General features: G+C 45.2%; 1 protein-coding gene across 1 annotated transcript in view; it reads right to left on the bottom strand.

Annotated features, from left to right (window-relative positions):
- AGBL1 (ATP/GTP binding protein like 1) overlaps nt 1–13950 on the bottom strand; it is a 724399-nt gene that overhangs the window by 608304 nt on the left and 102145 nt on the right. The window contains exons 7-9 of the mRNA XM_035728075.1: nt 10651–10859; nt 5057–5222; nt 4003–4070 (exon numbers count right to left, since the gene is read on the bottom strand). Of these exons, the coding sequence (XP_035583968.1) occupies nt 4003–4070; nt 5057–5222; nt 10651–10859 (443 nt within the window). The remainder of the gene's footprint in view (nt 1–4002; nt 4071–5056; nt 5223–10650; nt 10860–13950) is intronic.

Genomic DNA, 13950 nt, shown 5'->3' with positions numbered 1-13950 from the left:
AGGAGGAAGATGCAGGAGTAAGCATTCGAGAAGGAGGCACTAGGCAGGGCCTCCCAGACCCAGGGAGGGGTTTGTCACCTCCCGTTGCACTTTACCCCATTATATATTTATGTCTACCCCATCACTGCCAGTCTTTTCTTCATTGGGCTGAATAATCCCAGACCCTTAATATTTATTTCTAGATCAACATTTCACAACAGTTAAATGGTGAGGGTGACTCTCCTCCCAACACCTGTGTATTTTCCAAAGGTTATAAAGTCTTACACAGAAAGGACACCAAGAATCAAGCAGTCCAATCTTCTCATCTTTCCATGTCTCTCCTGGACCCAGCTTCCCTAATGAAGTAGGGGAGAAAAACCTACCCTGTGTATTAGGAGGATCTTTGGTTAGTTCAGGAAAAACCTAGCAGTCCTGAAGGCCTGGACTGTTCTTCTTTAAGTCAAATAAATACGGACAATAAATGTTTATATGACTGATTGGGGCAGGGGGAGGGAAGAAAATGCAACATTCTATCCCTCTTCTGGAATTTTCCTCCAAACTTAAAATTAAAAGAAAAATTGATCTCATGAGGTTGATTTCATGGTATTTCCTGATACAGTGTGCACCCGGCCCGAACTCCTTAGCCTGGTTCTGGAGATCCCATCATTCTTGTCCTTTCCAGGTTCCTACTTGCCTCCACCCTCCTTGCTGCAGGTTCAGCCATGCCCCAGAGTGCTACCAATGGAAACCCATCTGGCAGGTGACTGGGAAGAGTCTCCCGACCAGCAAGTAACGTTGGTGTGCCTGTTGTGAGGAGTGTCATGTAGCCCATGAGCTGCAGCCCAATGCATTCTATATATGGCTAGGTGACCTACTGAGCTTTATGGCAGGAGTTAGCTAACTATAACCTACTGTCAGTTTTTGTAAATAATGTTTTTTTGGAACACAGCCACATCCATTCATTTATGTATTATCTGTGGGTAGTTTCTCGGTATAACAGCGAAGTGAAGTAGTTGTAACAGAGACCATCTCTGGTCCCCAGAGTTTTATATCTCGGTCTCTGAATCTCCAGGCACTCAGGTTGGTTCTCCCCTCCTTCTCTGTTTCTTATAAATAACATTTATACTTATTCAGGGATGGCCCTGAGTCTGTGTCCTCATAGCAACCCAGGGAGGAGTCATCATTTAGGATTCTGGGACCCATCTAATCCAGATCATGCTTTCTGGCCCTTCTTCCTCAGATTGGACCTTTCAGATATTATTGACTTTCCCCAGCCTTACACTTGAGCGCACCACCCTTTCGAAGATGATGATTTGAACTCTGGTAAGGACAACCTCCAAGTTCACTAGACTGCAAACTCTTTGAAGATAAAAATCTATGCCTTGGGCACCTGGGTGGCTCAGTTGGTTAAGCGACTGCCTTAGGCTCAGGTCATGATCCCGGAGTCCTGGGATCGAGTCGCACATCAGGCTCCCAGCTCAGTGGGGAGCCTGCTTCTCCCTCTGACTCTCTCCCCTCTCATGTTGTTGCTCGCTCGCTCGCTCTCTAATAAATAAATAAAATCTTAAAAAAAAAATCTATGCCTTGTTTGCCCTTGTATCATATTACTATCCCCAGGAAATTAGCCTGCTGCCTCCCACATGGATCACCGCCAAGAAGGTACCTGCAAGAAACAAAAAACTGAAAAGGAAGGAAAAGAGGGAGCAAAGGAGAGGAGAGCTTGAAGTCACTCTGTTTATCCTTCTCCTCTTCAGAGTTTGTCCAAATCAAACAGCTGTGTTCACAAAGAATAAAAAAATATATTTAAAAAAAAAAAAAACACACAGCCAACATCTGGTCTATACTTCTTGTAAGTTTCTCTTTTCTTATGTTGACACTGAGTTTTCAAGGAAAGTCACCCAAGTTTCCATTCTCAAGACCCTTTACAGACAAAAGTTCCTTTTAATCATTCTTTCTAAACAGCTGAGCCCAATTATTAACTAAGACTTTTCAAATGAAAAGGCCATCAGTTAACAGCCTGGCTCGGATCTATGACCAGAAACAAATATTCCCGGCTTCTTGCCCACATTTCTTGCAGCAAATGCTTCTGGGTTCACGAGGGAAAAGCAGTTTGCTGGAACGCCAGTTCCCTTGCTCTTTTGCAACACCCCAGAATCAAGCCCTGAGTCCGATGTGCCCTGTTTCTCTGATTCACATTCACACACTGACTTCTCATCTCCTTTTGGCTCGAAGGCTTTGATGAATAGTTTCCAAGCCCTCACCAATTTGTCCTGTGCTTCTTTCCCAGCTGGATTTGTTGCTTTGTTTGGGTTTCACTCCACCCCAACCCGCCAACATCTGCAGTGCAGTGGGGGAAAAGGAGAACGTCTGAACGCTCTCCATCCCATGCGGCGTGAGTCAGGCACCGGGATGCAGCTTGTCCCTGCACATCAGATACAAGAGGCAACTGACACTCTGCATCAGACAACCAGTTATCAAAGAGCAAGGAAGAGGGTAGGGGAAAGTGGCATTGATGAACGATCACCACAGCACAGTATTATTCAAATAATTCAGCGAATACTCAATAGGCCAGTGCTGTCAAGCCATGGCAAAGATACAATTTACTACTGATGACTTCAGAAATGATTCCATTTATCAACAAAACTCTGAGAACACTGGAGGGTCAATAGCAGTCTTAACCTAGAGTCTTAACCTAGAGGCTGAGCCGTAGCCTCTATGAGTCTGCGGCTACCACCTTACGATAGAGAACTCAGAATTCTAGAGAACTCTCTAGATGGGTAGGTAGGTAGGAGGGAAGGGAAGAATAAAAGAAGGGAGGGCAGGAAAAGAGGAAGTGGGTGGATGGGTCAATGGATGGATGGATGGATGATGATAGGCAAATAAATAGACAGATGATAGATTTTTTTAAATTCAGTTTTCATCTCCAGGAATGTTATAAAAAGTAGCATTTACTTCTCAGTCTTATTTTGCAGATGACAAAATTAAGGGGCTATAATTTGAGGGGGCTGGTCCGCGTCCATCTCCACCAGCAGAAACAGAAGCAGAATCACAACTCGGAGATACGTTATCATTATTCTGAAGCAGTGATATTGCTCCCCCGACAAAGGACACTTGGCAATTCCTGCAGACATTTTTGGTTCATGACTTGGGGATGAAGGGGGGACCAAGGGGTAAGTGCTACTGGCATCTAGTGAGTAGAAGCCAGGGACACTGCTAAATCCCTTGATACACAGGATAATCCCCCACAGCAAAGAATTATCCACAGGCAAAATGACAATAGTCCCTTCCTAGAAATGCAGTCAGTAAACTATGTCCCATTGCCTGTTTCTTGTCAAGAAAAGTTTTCCTGGAACACAGCCATGCCCTACCATTTACCTATTGTCTATAGTTTCTTCCTGTGCCCTAACAGCAAAGCTGAGTAATGGTGACAGAAACTGTAGGTCCACAAAGCCTAAACTAATTACAGTCTGATCTTTTCCAGAAAGTTTGCTAACCTCTCCTTTACATACCATGGGCCATTATGGGATAGAGACCAAAGGGCACCACTCCCTTGCTGGTCCAAGCGTACATCATGTACCCGAGTGAGCACAGTTCTCATAGACTGGGAGGTAAATGGAAGCATACAACACAGGAGTCCTGAGCAGAGTGGGTAGACAAGGAGAGTGACTTGTGGAGACAGGTGAGATCTACCAGAAAAAGTTTCCTAGGAAATGCTTCCATGGTCTCTTTGCCTGAATGTCATTCACACTAATGACATGTACCACCCTGAAGGGTCTATCAAAAAGCTCATCCTGACAGAATGTGAGTGCCTTGGTAACAGACGACCTCTGACTTTACAATGAGATGTTGTTTGGGACCTACCAGGAGGGAAATCAACATTCGTAGCTGGTCATTTAGTGAGAACTGCTGTGGGCCAGGCACTGGCATGCAAGTACAAAAGTGTGTTTAGCTGGACACAGCGGTATTTCCCTCTGGGAGATGCCAATGGTGGAGACCACTAGAAGAGAGGGCTGGTGTACCTACTTGCTCTTTCATATCTTCGGAGTCTGAATCTTTATCCACTTCCTCCTCAGCATCATCTTCAAAATCCTCTGCATGGAGAAAAAGAAGTAAAATGAATGAGGCTTCCCCTGTGCCTTGGATTTGGATTCTCACCACACAGTGGCTAATACCACTGAGTAAGTGGCTCATTATCAAGTGCACCATATCCCAACACACTCTGATACAAATCACATATACAGAAGCACAGAGAGCACTATTCCATGAAGTCTAAATTGCCCCACGTCGAATGCAAAATGAGTGCAGAATAAAATGACATATGAATACCATTCTGGGTTGCCCCGCCCAATTCACAACTATTTATGCAAACAACATTGCCAAAGTTTGGAGATCACATACAGGCAAAATTCACTATAACTCAGCACCTTGACTGACTCCCTAATTTTAATAAGAAGGGACCACAGAAAGCACCCAGTGCCACTATGGCAAGCTGATGCTGATGGAAAATCTGTTCCGTGGAAGGAGGGCAGGGTTGAAAGGCACTAGACTCTTTTGACACCAAAATTTTCACGAAGATTGAATAATCATACTTGCATGCATTTAATGTCACTAGCATGGGGTTGTAAATAGCCCAAGTTTTATTTCAAGTTCATCCTTAAGGCAAATTAATTCCAGAGCCATACAGTAGAGCCTGTACAGTAAAGCCTCAATCATGGGACAGCAGAGTACAGTAGAGCCTCAATCATGGGACTGCAGTACAGTACAGTCAGTACAGTAGAGCCTCAATCATGGGACTGCAAATACATTTTTTTTTAAATTAGCCGAGATAACCATACAGGCATTCAACAACCACCGGGCAAAATGGCAACAGTTAATAATTAAGAACAAAATAAGTGAGCTTAGTATCTGTCCATTCTGTCTATGAAAAGCTTGGTTTTTCATGCATTTTTCTAATTAGCTTCTTGGACATTTACAGTTAGCCTGTAAGAGCACTGATTCTACTTTCATCCACATGCCTCAGAAATATTGCCAACATGCAAAACTCACCGTACAGCTCATCATTACCCACTGACTTTACCTTCGGTTAGAACACACAGAGGTTCGGAGGGCATGCTCCCAGGGACCGGGAAGGCATAAGCGCTGCTGGGTGTGACCAGGGGAAGCGGGCTCTTTGGGTAACACTGTCTGAGGATCTGAATTACGATGGAGATGACAGGCTCCAAGCTTTTGTCATCCAGGCAGTTCTGAACAAAGAGAAGACCCTGTCAGACGCTGACACCTCACACAGGGTGCCCTTGTTAGGTCAGTAGTTCAGGTAATGAATTACACCCATGGACAGTAAACATCCTTAACGGAGAATGTCTATTTGGAACATTCTAATGGAGAATTTGTCTAATGTAGAATCGGCTTTGGCCCAGGGCATAATCTGCATTTTTATTTTTATTTATTTTTCACAGCTCATATGTGATTGGAAGGAATTTAGTCTGAAAAGAGACTTAAAAGTTTTTCAGGGGACACTGTGGCTAAGGGAAGACATTGTCCAGGAGAGCCAGGGGGAGAGGAGGGGAGCATCTTCCTTCCGCCATCCAAGTGTCATTGTGAATTATTACCTAAATTAGAGAATGAGTAGCCGAATTGATGGAAGCCTTACTTTCCTCTTTCAGCTATTATCTGGATAGAAAACCATAAAGGAAAAAAGATAAAATATGAAATCAGAAAAAAAAAAGACTAAGTGAATCTCAAGTACCTAAATTAAATAACATGCCTATTCTCAGAGCCCACAGTGTTGATCCCTCTTGGTACCTACCCAAAGCAAAGGAAGATTGGGTTTGCAGATGTAACATTTTGATACTGATGCAACCTGACAAGACCCTTCTTTTCAGACACTTTGAAAAATGCAAAAACAAGTTTACTAAATTAAGAGAGAGTGTTGGGAGTAAGTCGGTAACTCTTTGGCAAAAAAATAGGCCATTTTCTTCAGACTCTTAGTAAATGCTTCGTCTATTGACGTCGTACAGAAAGTTGACAAGTGTGAGCTTCCAATCTGATATTCCTAAGGGGTTCCTAAAGGGGTTCTAAGGCCAACAAGTCATAGTAGTAGAATGGTGGATGCTGAGCACCTGCCACAGGGCAGAGGGACTGTGATGACACTATGCTGTGGTATCTCCAGGCCCACATTACAGGCAGCTTCACATAAAAAACATGGAGAAAAAATTTAACAAACTTTTAACCACGAATTCAAACTATCCAAATGATTAAAAAAAAAAGAAAAAAAAAACAGTAAGCTCAACATTCAAACCAGGAATGTTTTAACACTATCAAAATGCTATTTCCCCTTCAGTGTGCTCAAACGGTACCCATCAGGTGTCCTGAACCCACAGCAGGAAACATTCTCCATGGAAAATGAATCAGTGAAGGCTACCTCATCCCTGAGACTGGTCAAATGATTTTTAGTACTTAGTGAAAAGTATCAGTACTGGAAAAAGCAAGAACTAAGCATGGGGGAGGGAGAGAGGGAGGGTAGAGGGCTCATCACAGGTCAGGCTCTGAGCTTCATTCTTAGGAGGCACAGAGCCAAGGACAAGCCAGGGGACTCTCAAAATCACCAGCATTTTGTAAGCCAGTTGTGTCTGTGACTGTCACTGGTATTGTTATTGATGAATGTGACAATAATCCTGTGTTTTATTTTGCATAGGATGGTGCAGGTGAAAAGTCAGAGGAAGGATGGAGGGAAGCTCACCTGCCCTGATAGGTTGGGCCACACGGTGAATCTGGGGGACAGACGGGATATTAAAATCAACGGAAACCAAGGCATTAGGGTTACAGTGAATTACTGCCTAAATCAGGTTGGTAGGAAACAGTGTAGTAGACACAGTCCATGGAAAACCTTTATGAATTTTAAAATGATCCTTGCTTCCAAACGCATCTGCCAAGGTTTCCCTAGTGTAGACAGGTACTGTGGCAAGCCGGGAAGTAGAGCATGGCAGGCACTCCGCGTGCAGATTTTAAAGGGGCCTCAATCTCAGCCGCCTGCTATCACGGGATTAGCACTTACGCTGTGCATCAAAGATGACAAGACCCCAAGAGATAGGACCCCTGTGAACAACTGTCTCAGAATTGGGGGCAAAGGTGAAAATTTCTGGCTCACATTCCCCATCACTTCCAATAATACACCTGTTACTTGGAAGAGATGATGAAATATGACAGTGCTTAACATATTCAATTCACACTTAACGTCTTTGAATTAGCTTTGGAATAATAAATACACTACTTCTGCAAGACACGGGCAAGCGAGAGGAAAGTAGCTGCTCCCTATCCGCGGGTTCACTCTCCCCAGATTTCAGGCGCCCACGGGCAACCGCAGTCTGGAAGCAGATGATGCTCCTTCTGCAGTACCGTCAGAAGGTCGAGAGCCTAATCCTACGTCCCAGTGCCTCATGTCCTCTCCTCACGTAGGCTGTTTATCAATCTCATATCATCACAAGAAGGGTCAGAACAGCACAGTAAGATATTTTGAGAGGGAGGGACCACATTCCCATAATTTTTATAATAGCATATTGTTATAATTGTCCTATTTTATAATTGTTGTTGCTGGCAATCTCTTGCTGTGCCTAATTTATAAATTAAATTTTATCATGGACATGATTGCGTAGGAAAAAAACAGCAGATACGGGTCTGGTACTCTCCGCAGTTTCAGGCATCCACTGGGGATCTTGGAAGATACACCCCCTGGAGGGGGGTGGGGGGGCTACTGTATAGCACTCAGCTCAGATCCTGGAGCAAAGCCACCTGAATTCAAATCCCAGGTTGATGATCACTAACGGCATAACCCTGGCAAGTTGCTACACCTCTCTGTGCTATGGTCTCCTCATCTAGAAAGCGGAGATATTAACAGAACCTCTCGCATAAGGATGTGTGTGAATCAGACTTAAAACAGGCGAAGTGCCTGCACAACAGTACATGCTCAGTAAGCATTTGCTAGCAGGATGTCAGCAGGCATCACGAAGCTCATAAAATCTCCTAAGAATCCGAAAGAAGATCCCAGAAGGCCACTGCTACTCAGCACAGAGCCCTAGTAATAACCTTCACGATAAGAAAATGAGACCCTCTAGTGGAAAAGTCCAGGAATCCTGGATGTAAGTTCCAGTTCTCTTCCCAACTAGCCAAAGCCGTCTGTGTCTCTGCCTGAGCTCCCATGGGCTAACCCCCTCCTTCCCCCCTACCTCTCCTTCCCTCCTCCTGTGCCCTCGGATGCCCCCCTGTCCAAATGGCAGCCAGAATGGTCCTTTAAGGTCATAAATCAGTTTAATGGGTATAGAGTTTCGGTTTAGCAAGATGGCAAGAGTTCTAGAGATCGGTTATACAACAGTGTGGAGGCACTTAATACAACCAAACTGTACACCGTAAAATGGCCAAAATGGACAACTTCACATTGTATGAATTTTATCACAATTAAAAAAACAAAAAGCATACCTTGTATCAGGTCTCTCCCCTGCTTCAAACCTGATAGAAATAAAATCTGAATTTCTTTTCCTGGTCTAGAAAGTTCTTCCCTCCCCTTTCTCCTTCCCTCTCCTCCTCCTCCTCCTGATTCTATTCCTTCCTCATCTTTCATTATTATGGGCATCACCTGCATCATCATCAGTATAATTTGCAAACAGCCACCAAAATGACATCACTAGATCCCAGGTTCCCTTGTTGGCCATCCAAGGACTGCAGTGCCTTCTCTGGCAGAAGAGGGGGAGGACTGATGGGCAGCTCAAACCGTAACAGCTATAGCCCCGGCGCTGGAGGCTCCATAGGCTAGAGCAGCCTGGCACACAGGGCCAGTTCGGCCTCCGCTCACATCCTGTCCACTCCCAGCAGAAACTGGAGGCTGGGAGCTTGCTGTGAATTCATTTACTGAACAGCTGAGGTCTTCACTGACTTGCTGAGAAACTGCTTTTAAAATTCTGCTTGCAGGGGCACAGGGGTGGCTCAGTCGGTTAGGTGTCTGACTCTTGATTTCAGGTGAGGTCATTATCTCAGGCTCGCAAGATCGAGCTCCTGGGTTGAGCTCCACACTGGACTCCACACTCAGGGTGGAGTCCCTCCCTCTCTCACTGCCCCTCCCCCCCACTCCCGTGGGAGCACTCGCATGCATGTGCTCTCTCACGTGCTCTCTTTCTAAATAAGTAAAATATTTTTTTTGTAAAATCTTTTAAAATAAATAAAATAATAAAATGAAATGAAATGAAATAAAACAAAATAAAATCCTCTTTGCAGAACCAGACTCCTAATTGTAGAGAACACACTGCTGGTCACCAGAGGGGACGTGGGTGGGGCAAGCTTGGACACAAGCTTACAAAGTATGGTGACACTTGGAGAAATTCCAAGCACTACTTCACCCAGAGAAACCGAATGTTCAGTGCAGCTCTTTCCTGACGGAGAGGCTCCAAAAGCTGTGCTGATGGAGAGAAACCCACAGGTGATAGCAGACAGAACATCAGATATTATTTGCAGCCCAGTACGATGTTATTGTTCAGATGCAGGGGGAAGGGGGATGCTGTTTTAATAGGAAAAGTCTACAGATACCATGGTTGGAAGACAGCACACTCATTGACTGCTTCATTGCCTCGGATGTACGCAGGTAGAGAAAAAGTGGACAGTGTCCCGAGAAGAGCAAGGAGAATGAGGAAGGGGGTGCAGAGAAGACAAGCTAATATGAAGACAGCAGGGAGCACGATGCACATCAAGCATAGCTGCTGTGGCCCCAAGAGAAAGGGAGTGAGCAGATGACAGATATCTGGGAAGCCTTCACCTCCCCTCCGTAGAGTGGCTGTATGTAGCCTCGCACTATGGTGTTTAAATTAGTCCTAATCAAGTGCAATTAAGGACTTTGTTATTAGGGTTGAAATCCGGGAAACTAGAAACTACATATCCCACTGGAGTACAGAGAAGTTAACAGCCCTTGCAGGTGCTCCCTCTTGCCTGGGATGCTGTTCCTCTTGAACTTGGCATGACCGGCTTTTTCAATAATTCAGGTCTCACCTTAGGTGTCACCCGCTCAGAGAAGACTTGTCCTCTCCAGCAAAACACATTCTCCCTCCACCTGTGGGAGTCACTGTGGATGGCCTGCCTTGATTGATGTCAGGGAGCAATATGAAATGACCTCCCTCATTGAATTTTTTGCTCCCTTAGTGTCTGACTCTCCTGCTACAATGTTTACCCCACAAGATCAGGGGCCTTGCCTGTCGTATTCACCTCCAGATTCCACAGTGCTAATTACCCCAGTAACTGCTCATGATCATAAAGCAGCCAAGTCATGGCAAGCACTCCATTAATACGAGACATCTCTACGTTAACGTATTTAGGCCATGCCACAAGCTAGGTTTTATTATTTCCCTCTTTTCAAAAAAGAAGAAACGTGAGACCCAGAGGGTCTGAAAGTTTCACAAGTGTAAGTGCTAGGGCTGGGATATGAACACTGTTAACCACTGCACCACACAGTGTAGCCCATAAACACATAATCAAATGAATGAACCCATCACTGCATGAGTGAACAAACGAATGAGGGTTTGAATCCAGAACCTCTGCACATAGCAGGCAGCAAGAAATATACTGAGGTCCTCACAGCTCTGTTCATCAGGAACCATCCAAGTGTCATCCAGAGGTAACCCCAGGGTTAATTACCTGGGTGGTGCTGAAGAGGATCTCCATGCCCTGGGCTGCCAGGAAGGCCTCCCTGCCAGACCGGAGGTTGGCAATGTGCTTGAGGCTGAGCAGGAGCGCCCGGCGGATCAGCACGTAGGTATTGGTGACGTCTTGGTGGTGCCAGTCCTGATGCAGCTGGAGCAAGCTGGTGACATAGCCTCTGTTCACAGCCCTGCGGCTGTTAGACTCTGAAACCAATGGTTGAAGGGATGTCAATCACGGGCTCTCCCGGCCACACCTGCCTGAGGATGTCCGGTGTACGTCCCTCAAGGTACTTATTATAAACAGACTAACAACAACTTTCCATTGGAGAAAACTGGCAGATGTCAGCTTAACCAAGTGATCAAAGTGAACATCACCTTGTATGTTGCAACTGAGAAGGACACAGCATCACTTCTATAGTCTTCATGCCCAAAATGCACAGCCCGAATTTAACCATGAGGAAAATCTGCAAACCCAAAATGAGGGGCATGCTACCAATCATCTGACTGATACTCTTCAAAAATGTCAAGGTAAGGCAAAAAAAAAAAAAAAAAAGGAGGGGAAGGAGAGAAGAGGGGAGGGGAGGGGGAGAAAGGGGGGGAAGGAGGGGAGGGAAAGGAAGGGAAGGGAAGGGAAGGGAAGGGAAGGGAAGGGAAGGGAAGGGAGGGGAAGGGAAGGGAAGGGAGGGGAGGGGAGGGGAAGGGAAGGGAAGGGAAGGGAAGGGGAAGTGAAGGGAAGGGAAGGGAAGGGAAGGGAAGGGAAGGGAAGGGAAGGGAGGGGAGGGGAAGGGAAGGGAAGGGAAGGGGAAGTGAAGGGAAGGGAAGGGAAGGGAAGGGAAGGGAAGGGAAGGGAAGGGAAGGGAGGGAAGGGAAGGAGGGAGCTAAAGGATTTGTATAACATGTAAGTACAATAGAGAATTGCAATTTAGATCCTGAGCCAGAAAACAATTTTTGTCCCTTGCTACAAAAGGCATTAGTGAGGCAGTCAGTAAAATTTGAGTAAGCTCTATAAATTAACTAATAGTATTATATCAATGTATATTAAATTTTGGTAACCTGTGCTTATGTAAGAGAAAATCCTTATGTTTAGGGAATTCACAACGGGAGTATGTGAATGTCTGTAACTTACCCTTAAAGAGTTCAGAAAAAAATTATAATAGTGTTGGGGGGCAAGCCTGAAAGAATGAATGAGAGAGAGAGAGACAGAGAGAGACATTTCTACCAGATCTCCATTCTTCTTTGCTAAATCTCAGCAGACTTAGGGTATAGTCACTGGGTTGAGTAAATTACAAGACTTCATTTGAGAAGAAGACATTGAATGAGCCATGATGGCTGAAAGGCTGTCGCGTGTCACAGATGTGTTGCATGTTTTTCCTAGAGCACGTGGAAGCCAGTTTCTGGATTATCAAGGTCTGGCTCAGCCCCAGAAAGGAATTCCTTGTAGTCAAGGCTACCCAACAAGAGGATGGATTCTTTGTGGTAGTGGACAGCAAGACACTGACAATGTTCAGGCAGCGGCTAGAAGTCCACCCAGTGGGGATGCGGTATGGGGCTTTCTTCTATCTGATGGGGAAATGTAACAGAGGGTTTCCATGGTGCCCTTCATATCTTCAGTACCGCAATTTTTCTTTGGTAACTGAAGGATCCTGGTGGAGACCTCCCATGAGACACACATCCTATGGGGTAAGTACATAATACCCTGATTTTCCCAAGATATGCTTTAAATTCTCTTTGAGGACACACAGAGGGAAGAATAGTCCAAGATACCTCTCTCAGCACTTAACACATGCTCCTTTCCAGTATAACCTCCTCTGTTGGGCTACTGGCTTGGTGAACAAATGTGTCCGAGCCCAGATCTCTCCAGCAGGTAGCTGGTCACCTCTACTCCTGTGGGCAAGGTGCACCCCAGGACTGTAACCAGCTGACTCTCAGCACAAATGCCCAAATCTCGCAGCTCTGTTCTCACTACTGCATTCCTCCATTACCCAAACCATTCACTCTGGCTTATGAGACAATATAGGCCTCTGGCCGAGTGTGTATGTGAGAGAGATCCCCTGAGCTGTAACTGGAGAAGCAAAATTTCAGCTCAAAGTCAGATTTTTCCCTATGACCATGTAAGTGCACGTAAGTGAAAAAAAAAAATAACATAAAAATTCAGTGCTTTATTCCAGGGGGGTTTTCTCATATTAAAAGAATATTTTATTTTTCTGCGGGTTTCTCAAATTCTCAATTGTCAGTCTTGGCTGAGCCCCACTGAGATTTTTGACCCATTTGTACAGTTGGGTTGTTTTTTTTTTTTTTTTTCAGTTTTACAACATTTCATTCAGCCATGATCCTGAACTGAGAGTGATGAGCTTTATTTGCCCACTGATGTGTTTGTGGAAGGTTTAAATCTCCTTCATTACCTCCTTTACTGAATTATTCTTTTCCATCAAAAATATTTCTCTCCTTGGCTGGTCCCAGCCACAAGCGCCAGAGTTCTTTACTGCTTAAATGAGGTTCCAGCCTATCCAATATTGGATGTTTAAAATTGGGGATTAAGTAGGAGGTATTAGAGTATCCCCTGCTGGAAAGATGACAGAATGTGAAAAACAGTGCACAAAGGCCCTGTGGGCAGGGAGAGGTTAAGGACTTTTGTCTTTTATCTATTTTAAGAGTAGGAGACTAATAATGTGTTATCTTAATGACCTTCATCCCCTACTCTTTTGGGGGGTGGGGAGCTGGGGATAATGGAAAAAAAATCTTTAATTCTCTCAGAGAAAAATCCCTTATCAAATCCTAATGATTTTATTCATGATTTCCAGTTAATCCTCAACAAGCTGCCATGTTTACTAACATCTAAAATGGCTACACCTGAGAGTGAGCAAGATGGCGGAGGAGTAGAAGACCTGGATTTCGTCTAGGTCTCAGGAATTCAGCTGAATAGGGATCAAACCATTCTGAACACCTACGAACTCAACAGGAGATCGAAGATAAGAATAGTAACAAAACTCTGAACAGAAAAGAGACCACTTTCTGGAAGGTAGGACGTGCGGAAAAGTGAATCAGAGGCGATATTCGGGAGGATAGACGGTGGGGGAGGGGGTCTCCGCTTCTGGCAAGTGACAGAGCCGCGGAGCACAAAATCGGAACTTTGAGAAGTCGGCTCCGCTGAGGGACGTCGCTCCAGTGGCTAAGCGGGGGTGGAACCCTCATGCGGCAGTGTGGTCTCAGGACCCTCGGGGTCACAGAAAGACCGGGGGTGCCTGAGTGCGGCAGAGCTCCCAGGTATCGGAGCGGGGAAGCCGGCTGCAGAAAC

The sequence above is a fragment of the Zalophus californianus genome, chromosome 6, assembly GCF_009762305.2.
Source record: "Zalophus californianus isolate mZalCal1 chromosome 6, mZalCal1.pri.v2, whole genome shotgun sequence".
NCBI classification, from domain to species: Eukaryota; Metazoa; Chordata; class Mammalia; order Carnivora; family Otariidae; genus Zalophus; species Zalophus californianus.
This window is presented reverse-complemented; position numbering and strand designations above follow the sequence as displayed.